The sequence below is a fragment of the Oncorhynchus gorbuscha genome, linkage group LG09, assembly GCF_021184085.1.
Source record: "Oncorhynchus gorbuscha isolate QuinsamMale2020 ecotype Even-year linkage group LG09, OgorEven_v1.0, whole genome shotgun sequence".
Lineage (NCBI taxonomy): Eukaryota > Metazoa > Chordata > Actinopteri > Salmoniformes > Salmonidae > Oncorhynchus > Oncorhynchus gorbuscha.
The window spans coordinates 76,807,080-76,831,509 of record NC_060181.1 but is presented as its reverse complement, the minus strand read 5'-3'; the positions used below and the strand labels follow the sequence as shown (position 1 = coordinate 76,831,509).

Below are 24,430 nucleotides of genomic sequence, written 5' to 3'. Positions count from 1 at the left end.
GACTATATACAGGGGATACCGAGTCAATGTGCGAGGGTACAGGTTAGTCGAGGGAATGTATAAAGTGACTGCATAGATAATAAACAGCGAATGCGATGTAAATAGTCCGGATGGTCATTTGATTAGTTGTTCAGCAGTCCTATGGCTTGGGGGTAGAAGCTGTTAAGGAGCCTTTTTGTCCTAAACTTGGTGCTCTGGTACCGCTTTTCGTGTAGTAGCAGAGAGAACAGTCTATGACTAGGGTGACTGGAGTCTTTGGCAATCTTCCTCTGCCACCGCCTATTATATAGGTCCTGGATGTCAGGAAGTTTGGCCCCAGTGATTTGCTGGGCCGTACACATTACCCTCTGTAGCGCCTTGCAGTCAGATGCGGAGCAGTTGCCATACCTGGCGGTGATGCAACCGGTCAGGATGCTCTCAATGGTGCAGCTGTAGAACTTTCTGGGGACCCACGCCAAATCTTAAAATCAAATTTTATTGGTCACATACACATGGTTAACAGATGTTAATGCGAGTGTAGCGAAATGCTTGTGAGTGTAGAGAAATCTTTTCAGTCTCCTGAGGGGGAAAGGGTGATGTCGTGCCCTCTTTACAACTGTCTTGGTGTGTTTGGACCATGGTAGTTCGTTAGTGATGTGGTGACCAAGGAACTTGAAACTCTCGACCCGCTCTACTTCAACCCCGTTGTTGTTAATGGGGGCCTGTTCGGCCCGCCTTTGCCTGTAGTCCACGATCTGCTCCTTTGTCTTTCCAACATTGAGAGAGAGGTTGTTGTCCTGGCACCACACTGCCAGTCTCTGACCTGCTCCCTATATGCTGTCTCATCGTTGTCTGTGGTCAGGCCTAAGATCAGTTGTCGTCAGCAAACATAATGATAGTGCTGGAGTCGTGCTTGGCCACAGCAGTCGTGGGCGAACAGGGAGTTACGGAGGGGACTAAGCACGCAACCCTGAGAGGCCCCAGTGTTGAGGATCAGTGTGGCAGATGTGTTGTTGCCTACCCTTACCACTGTATAGACTACAGGACAGCTTCCCAACAGACAATGCATGACAGATAGGGCACTGGACTATTGCCTAATGCCTTCACTCACACACCTATTGAAAAGACAATCGCAACACTAGTCAAGCGATCTGTCTAAATGAATAACACTTTAATGACTGTTGGCTATTGAGTCTAAATGACAACCCATTAATTGGTAGGCTATAGCCACAATCTATTTGTTTAAGTAATGAACTAACAAGTGAACAAGACTACATAATGATTTCTATGATCTGGACAATTCTTTTTTTAATTGCTCCCCAGCTAATAGGCTACAAAGACCTGAGTGGGTGGGAAGAATTTAAATGGCCCACATGTTAAAATAGGCGCTGAAATTGTAAACACACAAATAAAAGTACTTTGTTGCTCTCTCTCCCTTTTTTAAAATGGATTTGACTTTTGCCCTAATTAACGCATTATAACGCATGTATATATTAATTGAAAAATGTGTTATTAATGTGGGCAACATGATATCTTGTTGATTATATTTTTATTCTCCCATAGAAAGTACAATGAATAATGGTAATGAATTAGTTCAAGTGAACTGACAGCGTTTTTAACTACTTTGCAGATATGAAACAGACAATCATAATATCAGTAAAAAATATAAAAAAATACCACTTTATGCTACAAAAACAACTTTATAAGAGGTTTTAAAAATAGGTTCAATGTGACTCAACATTCCATGACGTACACTAAGGCATTGTTGGCAGAATAGATGGATGCAGTTCAATGCATGACTAATACAATTCACCATTACATTTCTTAGCAGTCCAAAATAATATTGATTTCAGGTTGTAAACCACACCTGGTCGTTTACATTGTTAACTGCCTCCACCCATTCGAGATGCAATGTTTCAGTTACAATGACTGAATATTTTGAACAAAAACGGACGACTGTAACTAAGGCTGGGAATGTAAATACAATCAAACTAGCAAGGGCAATGATCACAAGTCAGTCATAACGAGGCTAATGTGCGCTATCCTATGTGTCAAGGCCCGTTGGCCCGAATAGGACACACAAGCGAGTATAAATGAGTCAACAGTTGAGTCATCTACTTTATGAAATTACAGCCTGTGCTCGCATCGGTGAATTCAACTTCAATTGCGTTACTTTTGTGTGTCCTGTTTACAGCGAGCAGCGGAGGGAACGTGTACAGACACATTCCACATTCCTAGCTAGGCTACTAAAATGTTGCAGTCTAGCTTCGGTTTACAAAGCTTGACAATTACTAACAGCATATTATGCACATATGCAAGCATAGCAGCAAAGACTGGACAAGGATTATTTCTGTTTTAATGTTAAAATGTTATACAGCATTTACTAGTGGACATTTATAAAGGGACATATTTTTTCTAATAAAACAATGGCCAGTTTGGGTCCCAGTTATGCTTTTTTTAAATGTATAAACAAATAGGCTATATCTGGCCCGCACATTTGTTGTGTTTTTTCAATATGGCCCATGCGCTGATTGTTTGACACCTCTGGGCTAGCGTATCTATCTATATATGTAGCTAGCTATTTATTTAGCAAGCTAAAAACACGGAGCCTAACTTTAGCTAGCTAGCAGCCGGGAGGATGTCATGTCATTGGAGTGGGTGAGTGGCCAGCCTGGTCTCATAGACTTGATGTAAATGTATATCCGGGACACTCAAATTAGTATAATATGTTACGTTTGGTAAGGTTACATATGACAGATGGTTACCTAACGCGAACGTTTAGCAACCAAAGGTTGCGAGTTTGAATCTCATCACAGACTTGAACACTTTAGCTAATTATCAACTTTTAATTGACTACTTTTTTAGCTAGTTTGCAACTACTTAGCATGTTAGCTAACTCTTCCCTTAACCCAAACCGCTAACCCATGCTAAGGTTAGCAAATTCGTGACATATTGAACGCTTTGCAAATTCCAAACCTATAACATTTACATTACATTTAAGTCATTTAGCAGACTCTCTTATCCAGAGCGACTTACGAATTGTAATTCGTAACATCATACGAAATGGGTGATGGACATCCACAAATGAATACATTTAACATAATGTAACGACCCTGGGTTTATTGTTTCATTACAATAACATATCATACTAAATGTAGTGTCCTGGATTTATGTACAGTGCCTTGCGAAAGTATTCGGCCCCCTTGAACTTTGCGACCTTTTGCCACATTTCAGGCTTCAAACATAAAGATATAAAACTGTATTTTTTGTGAAGAATCAACAACAAGTGGGACACAATCATGAAGTGGAACGACATTTATTGGATATTTCAAACTTTTTTAACCTTATTGCAAACAGGATGTTGTGGAACATTTTTATTCTATACATACTTCCTTTTTTTCACTCTGTCATTTAGGTTAGTATTGTGGAGTAAGTACAATGTTGATCCATCCTCAGTTTTCTCCTATCACAGTCATTAAACTCTGTAACTGTTTAAAAGTCACAATTGGCCTTGTGAAATCCCTGAGTGGTTTCCTTCCTCTCCGGCAACTGAGTTAAGGAAGATGCCTTTTTTTGTAGTGATTGTGTTTATTGATACACCAGCCAAAGTGTAATTAATAACTTGCTCAAAGGAATATTCAATGCCTCCTTTTTGTATTTTTACCCATCTACCAATAGCTGTCCTTTGCGGTTGAATCTGTGTTTGGAATTCACTGCTCGATTGAGGGACCTTACAATTATATGTATGTGAAGGGTACAGAGATGAGGTAGTCATTCAAAAATCATGTTAAACACTATTACTGCACACTGAGTGAGTCCATGCAACTTATTATGTGACTTGTTAAGCACATTTTTACTCCTGAACTTAATTAGATTTCCCATAACAATAGGTTTGAATACTTACTGACTCAATACATTTCAGCTTTTCATTTTTAATTGATATGTTAACTTTTTGAAAAACATAATTCTACTTTGACATTATGGGATCTGTATGTGTGGGGTACAGAGAAGAGGTAGTCATAAAAAACACTTATTGCACACAGTGAGTCCATGCAACTTATTTGGACTTGTTAAGCACATTTTTACACCTGAATGTACTTATTCTTGCCATAACAAAGGGGTTGACTCAAGACAGTTCAGCTTTACATTTTTTATTAATTTGTAAAATTTTGAAATACATCATTCTACTTTGACGTGTGTGTGTGTGTGTGTGTGTGTGTGTGTGTGTGTGTGTGTGTGTGTGTGTGTGTGTGTGTGTGTGTGTGTGTGTGTGTGTGTGTGTGTGTGTGTGTGTGTGTGTGTGTGTGTGTGTGTGTGTGTGTGTGTGTGTGTGTGTGTGTGTGTGTGTGTGCGTGTATTGCATAGGGACATTAGCCAATGACCAGTAACCTGCATGAAAGGGAATGACCACTACAGAGGCACCGATAAGGTCATTCTCTCACTTGTGCACATCAAAGGGGAGGTGAAAGAGGTACATGAGAGATTTATTGTTTTGTTTTAGTTTTTTATGTCTTGTTAATACATGCCCACTAAGAGGCATGAGGTTTGGCCAATACTATTTTTATTGTAGCCGTTTATGTATAGTGCCCTCCACTAATATTGGCACCCTTGGTAAATATGAGCAAAACGGGCTGTGAAAAAATGTCTTTGCTGTTTATACTCTAGGTCTTTCATTCAAAATATCAACAAAAATCTAACCTTTATTTGAAGTGAAATTATTGAAAAAAATACATGTGAAATAAATATTTTTCTCCGAAACATGTGCCACAATTATTGGCACCCCTATAAATTCTTATGAGTAAAATCTAACTGAAATATATTCCCAATATGAGCAAAACAGGCAGTGATTTAAAAAAATATATTTATCCTCTTGGTCTTTTCATTCAAAATATTCACAAAAATCCAACCTTTTAATTCAAGTAAAATAGTTGAAAGAAAAAATACATTCTCATCATAAAACAAACATTTTTTTCATGTGTGCCACAATTATTGGCACCCCTTCATTCAATACTTTGTGCAACCTCCCTTTGCCAAGATAACAGCTATGAGTCTTCTCTTATAATGCATAATGAGGTTGGCGAACACATGGCAAGGGATCTGAGACCATTCCTCCATACAAAATCTCTCTAGATCCTTCTGAGGTCCACACTTGTGGATTCTTATTTTCAGCTCATCCTACATTTTTTCTATGGGGTTTAGGTCAGGTGACTGACGGCCATTGCAAAACAATGATTCTGTAGTCAGTGAACCATTTTTGTGTTGATTTTGAGGTGTGCTTTAGAGCATTGTCCTGCTGGAAGATCCAACCATGGTCCAGTTTAAGCTTCCTAGCAGAGGCAGTCAGGTTTTGATTTAATATCTGCTGGTAGTTGATGGAGCCCATGATGCCACATGTCCTAACAGCCCCACAACATCAAAGATCCACCACCATACTTCACAGTGGGGGATGAGGTACGTTTCTTTATGGCTATATTTCGGTCTATGCCAAACCCACCTCTGGTGTTTTTTTCTCTCCAAAAAGCTCTATTTTGGTCTCATCTGACCATAGAACCCGGTCCTATTGAAAGTTCCAGTAACGTTTGGCAAACTGTAGGCGCTTGAGTTTGTCTTTTGATGACAGCAAAGGCTTTTTTATGGCAACCCTCCCACACAACTTGGGGTTATGTAGGTGGCATCTGATCAGAGTTTTGGAGACTTTCTGACCCCAAGACCCAACAAACGTCAACAATTCTCCAGCTGTGATCCTTGGAGATTTTTTTGCCACTCTAGCCATCTTCCTCACGGTGCGTGGGGTCAATATAGACAGACGTCCTCTTTGTCGCACATCACCACTGTGTTCTTGGGTCTTTCCCATAGTCATCCATGACATCCTGTGTGTCACCTCATATTTATACCCCAGTGAAACAGGAAGTCATGGCTTAACACTCAAGTGTTCCTAATCACTCAGGTGACCTTAACTTAAAATATGAATGGGAATATACTTCAGTTAGATTTTACTCAATAATTTTATATGGGTGCCAATAAATGTGGCACATGTTTCGGAGAAATATATTTATTTCAGTAATTTTACTTCAAATAAAGGTTTGATTTTCAGTTAATATTTTGAATGAAAGACCTAGAGAATAAACAGCAAAGACATTTTATCCACAGCCTGTTTTGCTCATGTTTACCAAAGGTGCCAATATTAGAGGAGGGCACTAAACAATTTATTTTAAAGATCCATCTCAATTTTACGTGTTGTGTGTAATACTTAAGAAATGAATACATTAAATGGATACTTAGGGATTTTGGCAATGCTAGCAGATGCCCATAGATTTTCAGTCATTGCGTTAACGCTAGTTAGCATTGGCTCTCTAAAATTCATATGTGACACAGAGACATAAAAGTGGTATCCGCGAGTTCGTCTGACTCTGGGGAAGTAGATAAAGGGCCACATTGGCATCCAAATAAAAAATAATACTCCTATTACTCATGTCCACAACTCATTTTCAAGAATGTACTTTTGTATTGTAACATTTTATTTTAATTGACCGTGTTTCTGCATGTAAATGCCTATCTAGAATAATTACGGACGACAGCCTATTGTACATTTAAGCTTTAAGCTCAAACTTCCTTTGACAATAACAAAGACATGGCGATTCAACACAATGTTACTTGGGACACTGGAACTGTAAGCGAAGAACACTGACTGAACACCTCCCTCTGCAGCTGAGTCCAGGAGACTTCCTGACTGGCTGCCCCCAAGTGGTGAGAGTAGGCAACAAGAAATCCACATCGCTGACCCTAAACACGGGGGCCCCTCGGGGGTGCGTGCTTAGTCCCCTCCTGTACTCCCTGTTCACCCACGACTGTGTGGTAGCACACAACTCCATCACAATTTTTTATATTTTTTATAAACCTTTATTTAACTAGGCAAGTCAGTTAAGAACAAATTCTTATTTTCAATGACGGCCTAGGAACAGTGGGTTTAACTGCCTGTTCAGGGGCAAAATGACAGATTTGTACCTTGTACCTTGTCAGCTCGGGGATTTGAACTTGCAACCTTCCAACGCTCTAACCACTAGGCTACCCTGCCGTCCCATTAAGTTTTTCAAAGACATAACGGTGGTAGGCCTGATCACAGACGAAGATGAGACCGTCTATAGGGAGCAGGTTAGAGACCTGGCAGTGTGGTGCCAGGACAACAACCTCTCCCTAAACATCAGCCAGACAAAGTTGCTGAACGTGGACTACAGGAAATGGCGGGCCGAGCATGCCCTCATTCACATCAACGGGGCAGGAGATGAGAGGGTTGAGAGCTTCAAGTTCCTCTGTGTCCACATCACCGAGGACCTATCATGTTCCAAACATATCAGCACAGTCGTGAAGGGGGCACAACAATGCCTCATCCCCCTCAGGAGGCTGAAAAGATTTGGTATGGGCCCACAGATCCTCAAAAAGTGATACAGCTACATCATTGAGAGCATCTTGACTGGCTGCATCACCGCATGCTATGGTAACTGCTTGGAATCCGACCGGAAGGCATTACAGAAGATAAGGCATACAGGTCGGGCTCCCTACCGTCCAGGACCTCTATACCAGGCAACATCAGCGGAAGGCCCTAAAGATTGTCAAAGACTCCAGCCATCAAAATCTCAGGCTGAACAGCTTCCACACCCAAGCCATAAGACTGCTGAACAGTTAATCAATTGGCAGCCCTGACTATTTGTATTGACACGCTGTTTATTTGCAATGGCTCTATGCACACTCACCGGACTCTACCTACAGTTGAAGTTGGAAGTTTACATACACCTTAGCCAAATACATTTTAAACTCAGTTTTCACTATTCCTGACATTTAATCCTAGTAAAAATTCCTTGTTTTGGGTCAGTTATGATCACCACTTTATTTTAAGAATGTGAAATGTCAGAATAATGGTGGGGAGTGATTTATTTCAACTTTTATTTTTTTTCATCAAATTCCCAGTGGGTAAGAAGTTTACATATACACTCAATGAGTATTTGGTAGCTTTGCCTTTAAATTGTTTAACTAGGGTCAAATGTTTCTGGTAGCCTTCCACAAGCTTCCCACAATAAGTTGGGTGAATGTTGGCCCATTCCTCCTGACAGAGCTGGTGTAACTGAGTCAGGTTTGTAGGCCTCCTTGCTCGCACACACTTTTTCAGTTCTGCCCACAATTCGTTTTTATAGGATTGAGGTCAGGGCTTTTTGATGGCCACTCCAATAGCTTGACTTTGTTGTCCTTAAGCCATTTTGCCACAACTTTTGGGGTCATTGTCCATTTGGAAGACCCATTTGGTCCAAGCTTTCACTTCTTGACTGATGTCTTGATGTTGCTTCAATATATCCATATAATTTTACTCCTCATGATGCCATCTATTTTGTGAAGTGCACCAGTCCCTCCTGCAGCAAAGCACCCCCACCACATGATGCTGCCACCCCATGCTTCACGGTTGGGATGGTGTTCTTCGGCTTGCAAGCATCCCCCTTTTCCTCCAAACATAACAATGGTCATTATGGCCAAAGAGTTCTATGTTTGTTTCATCAGACCAAAGGACATTTCTCCAAAAGGTACGATCTTTGTCCCCATGTGCAGTTGCAAACCATAGTCTGGCTTTTTTTATGGCGATTTTGGAGCAGTGGCTTCTTCCTTGCTGAGCGGCCTTTCAGGTTTTGTCGATATAGGACTCGATTTACTGTGGATATAGATACTTTTGTACCGGTTTCCTCCAGCATCTTCACAAGGTCCTTCACTGTTGTTCTGGGATTGATTTGCACTTTTCACAACAAAGAACGCATTTCATTCCTGAGCGTTATGACGGCTACCTGGTCCCATGATGTTTATATTTGCGTACTATTGTTTGCACAGATGAACGTGGTCGATTTTTGTTTTTCTCCCATGATGTCAAGCAAAGAGGCACTGAGTTTGAAGGTAGGCCTTGAAATACATCCACAGAAATACATCCACAGGTACACCTCCAATTGACTCAAATGATGTCAATTAGCCTATCAGAAGCTTCTAAAGCAATGACATCATTTTCTGGAATTTCCCAAGCTGCTTAAAGGCAGTCAATTTAGTGTATGTTAACTTCTGACCCACTGGAATTGATACAGTGAATTATAAGTGAAATAATCTGTCTGTAAAATATTACTTACACAAAGTATATGTCCTAACCGACTTGCCAAAACAATATGTTTGTTCACAAGACATTTGTGGAGTGGTTTAATGACTCCCATCTAAGTGTATGTAAACTTCTGACTTCAAATGTACATACTCGCACACTACACTGACACTCTAATGCACAGACGACATTCACACACACACACACATAGACACACTCTTTCAAACTCTTCACATCCGCTGCTACTACGCTGTTTATTTTCTATCCTGATTGCCTAGTCACTTTTACTTCTACCTACATGTACCTCAACTACATTGTCACCCTGCACATTGACTCAGTACCGGTACTCCTTGCAAATAGTCTCGTTATTGTTTTTTTGGTTGATCTTTTTCTTAATTTTGTAACTCTGCATTGCAAAAGGGCTCACAAGTAAGCATTTCAGTGAATTCTATACCTGTTTTATTCGGCGCATGTGCCAACATTTGATTTGAGATGAGGAGTTTACCTCATATCTCAATACACAGAGACATGTTTTGGAAATACATACAATACAAGATAATCAAGATAATAAAGTATGCACAACTGTTGTCTGGGAAGCTCTTAAAGCATATTTGAAAGGATGTATTATGTCTTACTCTTCATATAAGATAAAGAACCAATAAAAAATGTGAAATACAAGAACAGAAAATCAACGCCGTAGATAGAAAACACAGCGTAGACATGTTGACACCTATCAACAGTTGAACACTTGAAGCTTGAATATAATTTAATCAACACCTGCTCTGCAGACTGCTGCCCTGAAATCCAAACAATATGTTGATAAGGTGAAAGTGCAGGGAAAAAGCATGGAACATTTTCATATTTGATCCTACGACCTTAGAAATAAATGATTGCAACTGAAGGTAATCCATAGTATTTACTACATTCCTGACAGAATGCATGTAATGCACCCAGCAATGTCATATCTCTGTTGGAGATTTTTTTAAACCAAAAGGAACCCTATTACATATGCTGTGGACCTGTGACAAACTGACGCCATTTAGGGTCATCTGTGCTATCACATCATTGTGTTTAGGAATGTATATCCATCCATCTCCACGACTATGTCTGTTGGGAAAGGTAAATATTGGTGACCAATAACAAATAAAGTTTTGTAACCTCGGTCTAATTGCTGCCCCCAAAAATTATAGCTACAGTGCATTCAGAAAGTATTCAGACCCCCTTCCCCTTTTCCACATTTTGTTTCATTACAGCCTTATTCTAAAATGTATGAAGTGTTTAATTGAATCCATATGCACAATACCACATAATGACAAAGCAAAAACAGGTTTGGACGTTTTTGCAAATGTACAAAAAAACCTGATGGCTTATTTACTTAAGTATTCAGACCCTTTTGCTATGAGATTCGAATTGAGCTCCGGTGCATCCTGTTTCCATCGATCATCCTTCAGATGTTTCTACAACTTGATTAGAGTCCACCTGTGGTAAATTCAATTGATTTGACACACCTGTCTCAATAAGGTCCCATAGTTGACAGTGCATGTCAGAGCAAAAACCAAGCCAAGAGGTCAAAGTAATTATCCGTAGAGCTCCGAGACAGGATTGTGTCGAAGGCACAGATCTGAGGAAGGGTACCAAAAAATGTCTGCAGCATTGAAAGTCCCCAAGAACACAGTGGACCCCAAGATCTTTCCTAGAGCTGGCCGCACGGCCGAACTGAGCAATCGGGGGAGAAGCGCCTTGGTCAGAGAGGTGACCAAGAACCCGATGGTCACTCTGACACAGCTCCAGAGTTCCTCTGTGGAGATGGGAAAACCATTCCAGATGGACAATCATCTCTGCAGCATTCCACCAATCAGGCCTTTATGGTAGAGTGGCGAGACGGAAGCCACTCCTCAGTAAAAGGCACATGACAGCCTGCTTGGGGTTTGCCAAAAGGAACATAAAGGACTCTCAGACGATGAGAAGCTAGATTCTTTGGTCCTATGAAACCAAGATTGAACTCTTTGGCCTGAATGCCAAGCATCACGTCTTGAGGAAACCTGGCATCATCCCTTCGGGGTAAGCATGGTGGTGGCAATCATGCTTTGTGGATGTTTTTCAGCGGCAGGGACTGGGAGACTAGTAAGGATCGAGGGAAAGCTGAATGGAGCAAAGTGCAGAGATCCTTAATGAAAACCTGCTTTAGAGCACTCAGGACCTCAGACTGGGGCAAATGTTCACCTTCCAACAGGACAATGACCCTAAGCACACAGTCAAGACAATGCAGGAGTGGCTTTGGGAGAAGTCTCTGAATGACCTTGAGTGGCCCAGCCAGAGCCCGGACTTGAGCCCGATGGAACATCTCTGGAGAGACCTGAAAATAGCCAACCTGACAGAACTTGAGAGGATCTGCAGAGCAGAATGGGAGAAACTCTCCAAATACAGGTGTCCCAAGCTTGTAACAATATGTTAAAGTCAAGGGGTCTGAATACTTTCTGTGTGTGTGTGGTGGTGAACAAGTCCACTCCCTCAAATCCAATAGTAATAGTAGATTTTCACTGTGCTTCTGGCTTTAAAGAGCAACTGCCCCTAAAATCCATAGACCATTTTCTAAATGAGAATATGAGTCAAACATTTATTCTGTCAAAATTGACTTCAAAGTGTAAATAGGATCATTTTGATCATAAAGTCAGTCTTGTCCAAAACAAAGTTTTGTGAGACTGCATCAAAATGTAAATGAAGGTTGGGTTAGTTTCAATCCTGTCCACATGCTGGTAGCACTTAAGTAATCATGAATTTGGAGTGCAGCTAGTGCAACCCAATCGTAATACCCATGGTCAATTCGGATGGGCTTTGGATATCCCTATGGGGCAAGGTTGGGGACCATCAGTAAAATTACATAATGTACATGACAATATGTTAAAATTCTAATAGCTCCAAATTTCAATGAGTTAAAATCCTCAAACCAACTATAAATTTAAGAAATTCATATACAAATATTGAAAGCATTTAATGAGAACTAAAAGGTGTGCAACAAGGAAAGTGTCATTTTACATTTTTATTTATTGACAGTCCCTAACCAGCCCCGGAGATATGCTATCCAAAGTAAAAATCAACTTTGCCACGATTGCAGAAGCTTATTGGCAAAATAATTTGACAAACTTTCCCCATCTGTGTGCACACAAGACAGCCACATAAAAAACGAGGCCAAATCAGGAAGTGCGGTTGCCCTTTAAAGATCCATGCTGTTTCCCACTTTTCCTTTGTGATTTCTGGTCTCACCAACCTGATATGAACTCTCCCAGTAGTAGAGCTCTCCTGTCTCCACTAGATGGCAGTCTGTGTCTTCAGGAGGCCAGGTAGGGTTTCAGGAGGCCAGGGAGGGGTTCAAAGCCTGGCTCTCTTTTAGATCAGGCCTCTGTAGTAAGCTGGCTGCTATTCTGTCAGCTACCCTCATTGTGAAATATGATCAGACGGTGTGTGTGACCTGTGTGTGTATGTTTGTGCACCTGCAGCAGACGCTGGCCTGCTCCATCCTGACGGCCCTCATTAGTGAGTTCTCCAGCTCCAGTAAGACCAGTAACATCGGCCTCAACATGGAGTTCCATGGCAGCTGCAAACGCATTTTTCAGGTCAGGCCTCTTCTCTTCCTCCTGCTCCTTCTCCTCTATCCTCTGTTCCTTTCTAAGTGAACACTATGTTATCTCTGACTTGGTAGGAGTGTGTTTGTTTGCTTGCAATGACAGTTTTGTGTATTTTTGTCCTAATGTGTGTGTTCAGGAGGATGACCTTCATCAGATCTTCATGTTGACCATGGAGGTGCTGCAGGAGTTCAGTCGCAGAGAGAACCTCAACGCTCAGATGTCCTCAGTGTTCCAGAGATACCTGGCCCTGGCCAATCAGGTCCTCAGCTGGAACTTCTTGCCGCCCAATCATATCCTTTATCTAGTCTGCAGTGTTTCCCATTGGTGGGTTAGGACCTGTGTTAACCCAGAACGGAAGTCTTACATAATTGGTCAGCTACTCAATTCAGTTCTGGGTCCATATGAGTTAAGAGAGAACAAGGAACGAAACCGGCACTAGGAGCGGAATCGTCTCTTTGCAAGTTATGCCGAATGTCCCACCGGAGGGTAGTAGTTTGGACAGAAATGCTGGTTTTGTTTGTTTTTGTCATAGGACCATTCGGGGGTCTTGGGTTCAGTGCAAAAGGTTTGGGGTGTGATATATGGTCATACCATTGTTTTCATTTGTTGCTCTCATATTTGGCTGTGTTTGTGTTGGTGTGTTCTAAGTCTTGTGTGTGCATGTGGGCGCATATGTGTGTCATTGGCGTGTTAATCCTACTCAGACTGGCAGCCTCTCTCTCTCCTGCCTCTCTCAGTATTTAAATGGATCTGAGGTGGTGACGCTGCCAACCAGGGTTATGTATCACTTTCAAAGAGGCCTTGTGTGTCTGTGTCTGCCCGTACCAGATAGCAGCCCAATAACCAGGCCTCTTTAAGGGGGGGCTGGCAAGGGGGTCAAGGGCCGCCAGCCTCTTTAAACCCCACTGCTTGTTGAGTGTCCGTCTGGAATACCAGACACCCTCGTGTGTCTCTTTGTGTGTGTTTCAAGTGGCAGTTAGTCAGTGTGGATGCTGTCTGAATGATTGTTGGAACAGAGAACAGATTTATGAAGACTCCTGGGAAGGTAAAGTGGTGTGGCTTTCTGTCCATGTGAATCAGACATGTCTCTGTGTTTTGAATGTGAGTGTGCGTGTGTGTCAAGGGGCTGCTCCTTAATTGCATGCTTGACAGCCGTAGCCTGGCTCAATCCTTCACAAACCAACCCGCGGCATGTGTGGCATCTGTCCGCGCCGCACTCCCCCTCTGGGCCATGGCGTGTGTCACCTCAGAGCCGCGCTCCCTGTGCATTAGTACGACAGCGCGTCTCCACACTGACATTAACCCTGAGGTCAGGTTGGGGTCTTGCTCAGGCTTCAGGCCTGCCCCTCGCCTTGACCCACTGGAAACCTTGACACACACACACCCAAAAACAGTGAGTTATGCTGTCTTGGGGGCGACTGTCCTAACTCGGGCAGGAGAGGGGGAATTATGGAGAGCAGAGTGGAGGGAGGGGGTGGGGCATTCCTCCAGTGTTATTTCACATGACAGGGCTGCAGGCGAGACTTAGTGGAGGATGTATCACTTAAACCCCCCCCAACTCCTTAACATAGCTTTGTACTCTTAACACGTCCACTGCCAATGTACTGTATCTACAATGGTCAAAAAGTAATCTGGACAGAAAATACCTAGATGAGTTAAATATAGACTTAGAGGAGTATTTCTGTAGGGCCCATGCTCAGTCATGTGAAATCCATAAATTAGGGCCTTATGAATTTTTAAATGTACTGATTTCCTTATGAACTAACTCTCAGCAAAATCTTTGAAATTGTTGCATGTTTTATTTATATTTTTGTTCGGTATAGAATTATATAACAAAGTCAAACATTTAGCTGTTAGCGACTCAAGTTACTGTATTTTCTTTAGGTTAAAAACTAAGTCGTTTTATGGTTGGAATTGAGATATGCATTTAGTTTGAGAAATTTGACATAAGCTAGGAACTTGACAGATTGGTTTCGTCTGGACAAACTGTTGCTAGTAACCAAATGAATACCAATGTGTTCTGTGGAGGACAAAAAGTGAGAGTTCCAGTATTTGCATGACCTTTTTTTATTTTTTAAATTTTTACCCCCTTTTTTCTCCCCAATTTCGTGGTATCCAATTGTTTTTTAGTAGCTACTATCTTGTCTCATCGCTACAATTCCCGTACGGGCTTGGGAGAGACAAAGGTTGAAAGTCCATTTGCATAACCTTTTGATTTGATTATAGCTTGAAGGGTTATTGAATCTGGATCAAAAACCCCTTGATCAAAAACCTCTTCTACTCAAGCTGATTAATGAATGTTCATATTTGAAGATTGATGGCCAGGCTGTTTAGAGTGACATGGAGTGGTAAGAAGTTGCATGATAGCTAAACATACTGGTACCCAGACTAAAATCTGCTTCAGTATATACCCCAAAATCTTTGTTTTGTTTTTGGTACATGCATGGTTGTCAGTAAGGTAAATCTCTCACACATATGAACTCCAGTGGTTGGTCCCCGGAGTTAATACCCTGTCTCCAACACTTCCCAAGAGGCTTTTCACACTCTTTTTCTCTCCCTCTACCTCTCTCTTCAGGTTCACTCAGAGTTCTGGTGGACCAGGGCTTTTTATAGAAGGTCATAAAGCCAAGGCTGCTGGAGGGAGTGCGGAGAGTGACACACACTCAAGCACAAAGCTGGCACCTGTCGTGTGTGTGTGTGTGTGTGTGTGTGTGTGTGTGTGTGTGTGTGTGTGTGTGTGTGTGTGTGTGTGTGTGTGTGTGTGTGTGTGTGTGTGTGTGTGTGTGTGTGTGTGTGTGTGTGTGTGTGTGTGTGTGTGTGTGTGGGGCTGTGGGGCTGTGGGGCTGTGGGGCTGTGGGGCTGTGGGTCCGGCCCAGTGGAATGCTTGGCCTGTGATGGGGACTGGCTTTGATCTGGCATTCCTGTGGGAGTTTCTTCACTGGGCCTCAGCATAGAGCGAGGGAGAGAAAAAGACACAGTGAAGGAAAGAGAGAGCCTTGAGTGTGAGAGAGAGGGCAACCGAGTCAGGGAGGAGAATGGCAGACTTGATGAGAGAGAGCTAGTGGGTGAGTAACCACAAGTTTCCACGCCACTCAGACCGCAGAGAGGGAGAGCATGGCAGGCAGAGAGAGAGGGAGGGAGACAGACCAGATTCCATTGTGACTGACAGACAGGGCTCTAGTGACAGGGGCTTTTGTGTGTGTGTGAGCCAGAGAGTCAGCATTCCCCATGTTGGCCTTAACTTGGGGGTCACTGGGGCGCCACTACATTGCCATGTTTGAGTCCACCCAGAACGTGATGCTGAAGCCCACAGAGACCTGGAGAGAAGCCCTGCTCGACACCTGTGTCATGGACCTCTTCTTCACCGTGAGTATTCCTCTCATCTCTCTATGTAGCTAGAACATCCTTCTGTCCTGCTGACTGATCCTTGACCATTGTCTACCCTTGTGGTTCTTACTACGGAGAGGGAGGGTTTGAACCGTATTTTATAATGAGGCATGGGAAACGTGACATTTTATGGTGAAGCATTTATTACAAATAATCATGATATTGCAATGTAGTATTTTTCTTAGGTGACGTTTAGATATGGCAGTGAAACGTGTGTGTGTGTGTGTGTGTGAGAAGCTGCCGTTCTGGCTTAGTATTGTGAGTGAGATTAAGTGTGGAAGAAATCCGTCAGTTCTCCCTCAACATCCAGGCTCTCTGTGTGCCTCTGCCGAATACTGCTCCACTCTACTCTCACCTGTGTGTTTTCAAGTCCCAGTCTTCTGCCATATACTGCTCCCTTCTCCAGGTCACATCACATCACTGGAGACTTCTCTCTATTCTGCATCGCTCAGTTTCTACAACTGGCATGAGATATCATTTTGGATGAGTAAGGTTGAGAAGCCCATAGATGTTTTGAGCTGTTTGGAACCTTAATATATATTTTGTATTGTAGAATTTTTCATTTTGGATGTGTGTAAACCCCTCTCCTTGCATTGAGTGGTTTGGGACCAGAAAATCTCTCTTGTATTGTGTCTGACCACTGAGCAGCCTAACAAGAGTTGTGGTGTTTCTTACCTCAACAATGTGGTATTTATGGTGAGTGAGATGTTTGTTAATGTAAGAGTGTGGTCTGTCTGTGTGTGCAACAGTTAGTTTTGTCCGTCCGTCTGTGTGTGTGTCTGTGTGTGCAACAGTTTGTTTTGTCTGTCTGTGTGTGTGTGCTGTTTTGGGGTGCTCAGCTGCTGCTTCTCAATCCTCAGCTGTGAGGGTGACGGCCCAGGGAGGGGGATGTCCAGGCACGCGCTGTCAGGGTCAGAGTTCAAAGAGAGCGATGGCAGGATTACACCCTAACCCTGGGATTAGGGGGCCCCGTTAACAGTACCCCCCCCCCACACACACACACACACCCTCTTAAGGACCCTAAGGGGGTCCATCTCCCTCCTTTGTGGGTGTCAGTCTTCCTTTAAACAACTTCACTCTGGAGGCTAAGTGGTCTAAGGAATGTTGAAGGTCAGAAGTCTCCCTCCAAGTACATACATCCACTCCTTTACATTATGAAGTTGAAGCTTCCAGTTAAGTGACTGAAGGAAACAGAAACAGATCTGAAAGAAATCAATGTTGGAGGTAGACTGTGAGAGCGTTCTCAGTTACACTCTGAGACAGTGGTCTAGGCCAGGGAGGATAACTTGGCTATGTGCAGAAGATCAGGGAAATATGCCACTCTGTTCTTTTGACACCTAGTGAAATGAGTGATAAGATAACATTTTCCCTACCAGCTGTAATTTTGCCTTCTGCTGTTTTTGTTTGTGGTTTGCTTTGGTTTTGGCTTGTATTGTGTTTGGACTGATGAGAGGGTGGCTTTAATTTGTGATTCTGTTAGTGTGTCTGTGTGCACTGCTTCTCTTGCCCAGGGTTGCGTCTGCTTTAAGTCAGAACGTCTCAGCGTGTAGTACACTAGAGCTCTGTTTGCCCAGTAAACACAATCAGGGCTGCGTCTGGAGCGCTGGACCTATGATGTTTTGACGATGGCTGATTCCACCCTGGGCGGCAGTAACTGGATCTGAATGAACGAGAGAGCGAGAAGGAGAGAGACAATCCGACGGAAGCGCTCAGTTGATGGAAAAAAAAACAGAAAGGCCTCCAATCCCCTGAGGAAACAGACACCAGGCTTTGTCTCCTGCTATAAATAGGAGACTCATTCTCTCTCCCTCATTCTCTCTGCGCAGAGGAGTGCCCAGTCTTGTTTTGATTTACCCTCTACCCCCTGCCTGTCTCTAACTATAGTCTGACTCAAGGCGATTGGCATAGCTAGCGTTGTGCGGATGTTCGTTGGTGCAGCTGTTTTTAGAGCGCGTGCGGCACACAATCTTTGGCCTTGCACTCGCTTTCTCTCCTTCTCCTCCCTCACTCTCTCCTCCCCTTCACTTCTCTCCTCCAGAGAATGACTTCACACTTTGGAGAGGGAAGCAGCAGCACTACCCAGCAGCAGTGAGGTGTTTCGGCTGCGCTTCGCTACGTTAGCATCAGAGCCCTCGGATCACCGTGGCTGACGACCAGCCACTACAGCTGGAGAAGAGAGGGAGAGCGAGAACAAAAGGGAGGTTGAGAGAGGGTCTCTCAGAGGAAGAAGGGAGAGTGGTGGGGAGAGTTCTGGAGCTGTTGGGTGGCATGCAAACGGCTGTGTTGGACTTGTGGGGCTAGCAGGGACAATAACAGTAAAAGAAACCAAGAAAAAGCAGACTGAGAGAATAGCCAGTTCTGAGCGTTCAGAGCCAAGCGTCCACATTGCGCTGCTTGTCAGTGAAAACACATGTTGCTCCACAGTAGAGCTGAAGCCTGCTCACCGCTCGGTGTCTACGCAGCCAATTCACCATGCAACCTCTGTGACAGAGAATAACAAGTCTACTCTGACTACCAATCCGTTTCTGAGAAGATCCACTCTGGGTTTGGTTGAGACTGCCTCGGAGAGATTCAGACGGGCTCTGTTATCGATTGGGATTGTTTGTGGTGACATCCAGGGTTACTGTGTCTGGGTTCGGGGACCAGCGCTTTGAGCATTGATTCTCTGTTCTTATCGCTTCAAAAGACTGTGAGTCTGTCACTTCAATTGGTCTTAAAATTCTGTCTATTGTTCTGGTCATCAGTGGCAGTCCTCAGACCCCGTGTGATTTGACTCCCAAGTAGCTGGGAAAAGTGTCAGGGTTAACGTGAACTGAATGGAAACCGAGAGCTGTGACTGTCCTTTGTGTTCTGGTCAGGTGTTATGGGGCATGATTGGCACTGGTCAGGTTTGTGTGTTGCTTTGTCGGAGATGCACAATACATTATTTCAATATTTCAACCCAGTTTCTGCTCATTTTACCTTCATGGTCTCACAACCACCATCATTATTGTCATCATCATTAGGAAAAACTCTTCTGAGGAGATAGCTGTATGTCATCACTTGCTTAAAAACAACTATTTAACACAACCCTCTCCTCTTCTCCCCTCTCTACTTGTCTCCTCAGGTGCACAGAAAGATCCGTGAGGACTCGGACATGGCCCAGGACTCCCTGCAGTGCCTGGCTCAGCTGGCCTCCATGCATGGCCCCATCTTCCCTGATGAGACCGCTCAGGTCTCCTACCTGGCCCACCTGGTGGAGGGGCTTCTCAGCATGATCAATGGGTGAGTCTGTCAGGACCTTAGACTAATTGGTTGGTTTCAATAGACCCAATCCAGGGCTAGAAACACTGCTGCCCTCTGTGTGTTCAAGATGCTCTAAAATAGTTTTGAACTTGGGCAGTTGTTTTAAGATGACATGTAGATTCATCTGTACTGCATGTTGATCATTATGGGCTGTGTTTGATTGTAAGTGATTATTTGGACTGGAGGCTGGTAGAGTAATGAGTAATGTGATTTTGTGTGTAATCGACTCGTCTGTCCGTTAAAGTATTTCTTATCTGAATCAAGAGGACTCGGCTCTAATGTATAAATAAAACACACATACACACTTGTGTGCTCGGAACTCGTGACTCGCTAGGCGGAGTGAGTAAGGGTCTCTCTCTCACTCTCTCCTTTCTCCGTAATCACCTATTCCTGGAGCTTTTTTCCAGTTGCATCATCGGAAAACCATGTGGGCAGGATGGCCAATCTGCAGTGATTGAACAGCTCTGCTTGCAATTTAAATCCATCTGATGGGGGTTAGCGAGCCGCACGGTGCTAGGCAATAGGCTAGCTACAGCAGGCAGGCCTCCAGACAGTGCTCTAACTGGGGCTGTGGAAACATGGCCCTAATCCCAAGGCAACAGGTACTGCTCAGTGCTCACACACTGGGCAGCAGAGCACAGTGTCTGGTTTAGTACCATACCTGGTTCAAAAACATTTGTGAAATACTTTCGCAAACTATGTCTCATTTGGAATCAAATTGGCCAACATTCCTCTAAGGTTGTGTTTTGTTTGTGTCCCAGGATAGAGATCGAGGACTCTGAGGCAGTAGGTATCTCTAACATAATCTCCAACCTGATCAGCACGTTCCCCCGTGTCATCCTGACCGCCCTGCCCAGCGAGCTCTTCACCTCCTTCATCAACTGTCTCACCCTCCTCACCTGCTCCTTCGGACGCAGCGCCGCCCTGGAGGAAGTGGTCAGCATTACACCTTGAACATTACTGCAAGGAACATAGTTGATCCATGGAGAAAATGTTTCACGTATTGTTGCATTGGAAAGGCCTATGCAATGAGTCTCTGTCTCTCTCCCCCTGCCCAGCTGGATAAGGATGACATGGTATACATGGAGGCGTATGACAAGCTGTTAGAGTCATGGCTGACCCTGGTTCAGGATGATGAACATTTCCCCCGCGGTTGCTTCGTCCAACCCGCCGTTCAGGTCTTCAACTCCTACATCCAGTGTCACCTGGCCGCCCCCGACGGCACCCGCAATCTGGTGAGAGACACACACACCTGTCAACCTACCCTACATTACTCATCTCATATATACTGTACTCTATACCATCTACTGCATCTTGACTATGCTCCACGGCCATCACTCATCCATATATTTATATGTACATATTCTTATTCACTCCTTTACACTTGTGTGTGTATAAGGTAGTTGTTGTGAAATTGTTTGATTACTTGTTAGATATTACTGCATGGTCGGAACTAGAAGCACAAACATTTCCCTACACTCGCATTAACATCTGCTAACCATGTGTATGTGACAAATAAAATTTGATTTGACCTAGACTCGTATATAATCAGTCAGTCAATTGTTATGGTTAATTGATATGTTAATGTTTGTAAACAGTCGATCCACTATGATCCATGTTCTCAAATCAAATGTATTTATATAGCCCTTTGTACATCAGCTGATATCTCAAAGTGCTGTACAGAAACCCAGCCTAAAACCCCAAACAGCAAGCAATGCAGGTGTAGAAGCACGGTGGCTAGGAAAAACTCCCTAGAAAGGCCAAAACCTAGGAAGAAACCTAGAGAGGAACCAGGCTATGTGGGGTGGCCAGTCCTCTTCTAGCTGTGCCGGGTAGAGATTATAACAGAACATGGCCAAGATGTTCAAATGTTCATAAATGATGAGCATGGTCCAATAATAATAAGACGTTCTCTCACTCCTTTGTCGCATATTCCTTCACGCTCTCTTTTTCTGCTTTTCTTTTTCTCCTGTCCTCTCTAGACAGCAAACGGTGTGGCATCTCATGAGGAGGATGAGATTAACGAGTTACAGGAGGACGACAGAGAGCTGTTCTCAGACCAGCTGGCCAGCATTGGCATGTTAGGACGCATCGCAGCCAACCACTGTATCCCCCTTCTGACCAGGTACATACACACACCTCTTGCTTTTAGATGATCCCCTAGCTCTGTAAGTGACTTTCATGATTCTGACGTGTGTGTGGTCAGTCTGTTGGAGGAGCGGGTGACGCGGCTCCACGGCCAGCTCCAGAGGACCCAGCAGCACCTCATGAACTCCTCTAACCCCGGATCAGTGGACCGCAAGGTCCTGGATGACCTCTACGAAGACATCCACTGGCTCATACTGGTCTCAGGTCAGTGGATAACTATAAGGGATGATTGGCAATCGCCCCATGTTGGATACACGGCTCAATTCCATCAGTGGTCCCTTGTTATTGTAGGTATGGTTTTATTATGTAACAATTATTTTAGCATTCAGTCAATTATATTCTGTTAGCATAAAATGAAACCTCTAACTGCACTCTGGGGGGCGTAGACTTTGTCCTTAGATCTCCTTAGTTGTTTTTAGGGACTAAATTTAGGCTGGGAGGCAGGCTGCGCTGGTGTATTGGTGCATGGCAGGAATGTTGTTTCGGGAAGGGCCAGGCCACCAGTTGTACAACTGCTGCTGTTTAGTACATTTTAGCATTCTCAGTGGCCACAGAATTCCCCTTTGGTGCCTATCTTCATTTGGAGTCATACACCCTTAGATGGTTCTCTCCGTGTGCTTTGAGTTTTTCTATGGGATCCTAGCAGTGCTTTGCGTAACACTGGTGAAGAATGACATTGGCTGTAATGTATCAGTGGAAAGCTCCACTGTAGGAGTTTTGCTGTGATGGAAAATGTTGTCTTCCAAAAGTACCTCCTTAATGGATTGTTTCTGGCTAGTCCCAGTCCTAGTTGTCAGAGTGTAGTTGTGAATGCTAAATATTGAATGTGTGTGGGGTGGTTCCAGGCTACGTCCTGACAGATGACCCTCAGGGTGAGACTCCTCTGATCCCAGCAGAGGTGATGGAGTATTCTATCAACCACTCTACTGAGGTGGACATCAACACCACCCTGCAGATACTGGGCTCCCCCGGGGAGAAGGCCTCCTCTATCCCAGGGTGCAACAGGACAGACTCTGTCATCAGGTAAGGGAGGGACTATGATTGGTCAAAAGTCTGTGTACAGTACAGGCTGAATGTCTGCTGATTTGCTGTTTGGCACTTAATTGCAAACACCTGGATCCCCACATCTAAATGAGATGTATGGTTTGAAATAAATAACTCAAACCAACCGATACTCTGGCTTCTGTCAGTGGACCAGAGTTGTCCGTCGCTGCTATAAATCCCTCAACAAATGGGTCTGAAATTAGTGCTGCGCGATTAGTGCTTTTTGAGGTCGGTTCGATTATTAAAAATAATCATGGTTTCGGTTTTATTTAAAAAAGGAAATGCCCTCGCTATGCATTGTGGGATGAATGCTGTAAAAACGCAAAATAAAACAATGAATAAAAGTCCCATGATGGTAGTCTGATTATCCCGTATTAAACACATACTTTTTACATTACTTTAATAAAATATTTCAGTTTGTTTTATTTGATGACTTTATTATTTCATTCCAAGTCATGTCTATAGAGCTGCTGCCTATGCTGTCTGACATAATCACTATTTTAGTAGTTCTTCAACATAAACAAGGCATATTTTTATGACTGCTGAATTCCAACTATCAATCACTTAGATCATGTATTTTCAGGTAGAGATAGCTTGCGATGCAACTGCTCTCTATCCCTCTCGATCACACATTCTTCTCTCTTACGTAGCAGGCGTAAAAGAAACACCGACCGGACAAGCAGGCGCGCAATGAATTATGATCATTGTATTTAATCACCACGTTTTCTGCGCTAACCTATGTAGACTATTGGCCTGTTGGAAACTACAACTCCCTACGACATAAATCAGATCAAGCCCGAACTGTGCTATATCTAGAGAAGCTGAACATTGTGCGCATTGAGCCCACAGAAGAAGGAAAAAACTAAAACAATTGAACCAACGTCGGTCAATTAGTTGTTTCAAAACCAAAAAATAACAGACATTTCGATCAATCTCTTAGCACTATCTGAAATGCACTCTCAGTCACTGATCTAATGGACAGTCTACCCTCACTGTCTGCCTCTGATCTAATGGACAGTCTACCCTCACTGTCTGCCTCTGATCTAATGGACAGTCTACCCTCACTGTCTGCCTCTGATCTAATGGACAGCTTGGACAGTCTCTCCACACTGTCTACAGCAGCTGAGCTTTAAGCTGTGGACTTGTTCACTAAGCCCTGGTTGTAGAGCTCTGTCACGTTCACACCAGTGCTCTGTCTGTCTGGAGTGTGTCTCATAAAACCCTCTGCCCCGTGGCATGGCATGGCGGCAGCCTTTCCCTTGGATTATTTTCCAGGCAGGGCACAACGGCCCACATAACACTACACAGGCCATCTGGCATGGAAACTGTCCATAGAAACCAATTGAAGCCAAACTTTTTTTAGATCTAGGTAGGGGGTCCTCCCCCCTACATTACAGTACAATGTTAGGGGAAATATTACGTACAGTGCGAGGCCAAAGATCCACCCGTGTGTGTTTGATCACTCTGGTCCCCAGCGATGCGGGTGTGGCTCCCTGGGGGTGTGGTGCCAGTGCCGCAGAGGGGGAATGCCCTGGCACAGACCCAGCCATGCCAGCTGCTAACACACACAGGCCGTGGGAGACACACACACACACAAACACAGAGGCCGTGGGAGACATGATGGCGTAGTGACCTAGCCAGCCTTAGAGCAGACCCCGGCGCCAGCCCTCCCATCCCCGGACCAGACCACCACTCCCTAACATGTTATTCAATTAGGGCAGGGCCAGGTGCTGCTAAGACTAGGAGGGGGCTGGGGTCATATGTGTGGGGTTGGGGGGTACATGCAATCATATAGGCAATTTTGGAGGTGGTTGGGGTTGTGGAAAGGGCCTCTGGATTA

The 24,430-nt window shown here is 43.8% G+C and overlaps 1 protein-coding gene across 2 annotated transcripts in view; it reads left to right on the top strand.

The window, feature by feature from the left end:
- Positions 1 to 24,430, top strand: part of xpo4 (exportin 4) — a 41,453-nt gene that overhangs the window by 4,017 nt on the left and 13,006 nt on the right. For both annotated transcript variants that reach the window (XM_046363539.1, XM_046363537.1), the window contains exons 5-13: positions 12,598 to 12,714; positions 12,863 to 13,016; positions 15,980 to 16,092; positions 19,220 to 19,377; positions 20,160 to 20,334; positions 20,457 to 20,633; positions 21,381 to 21,523; positions 21,605 to 21,750; positions 22,392 to 22,569. In XM_046363539.1, coding sequence (XP_046219495.1) covers positions 12,598 to 12,714; positions 12,863 to 13,016; positions 15,980 to 16,092; positions 19,220 to 19,377; positions 20,160 to 20,334; positions 20,457 to 20,633; positions 21,381 to 21,523; positions 21,605 to 21,750; positions 22,392 to 22,569 — 1,361 coding nt within the window. The remainder of the gene's footprint in view (positions 1 to 12,597; positions 12,715 to 12,862; positions 13,017 to 15,979; positions 16,093 to 19,219; positions 19,378 to 20,159; positions 20,335 to 20,456; positions 20,634 to 21,380; positions 21,524 to 21,604; positions 21,751 to 22,391; positions 22,570 to 24,430) is intronic.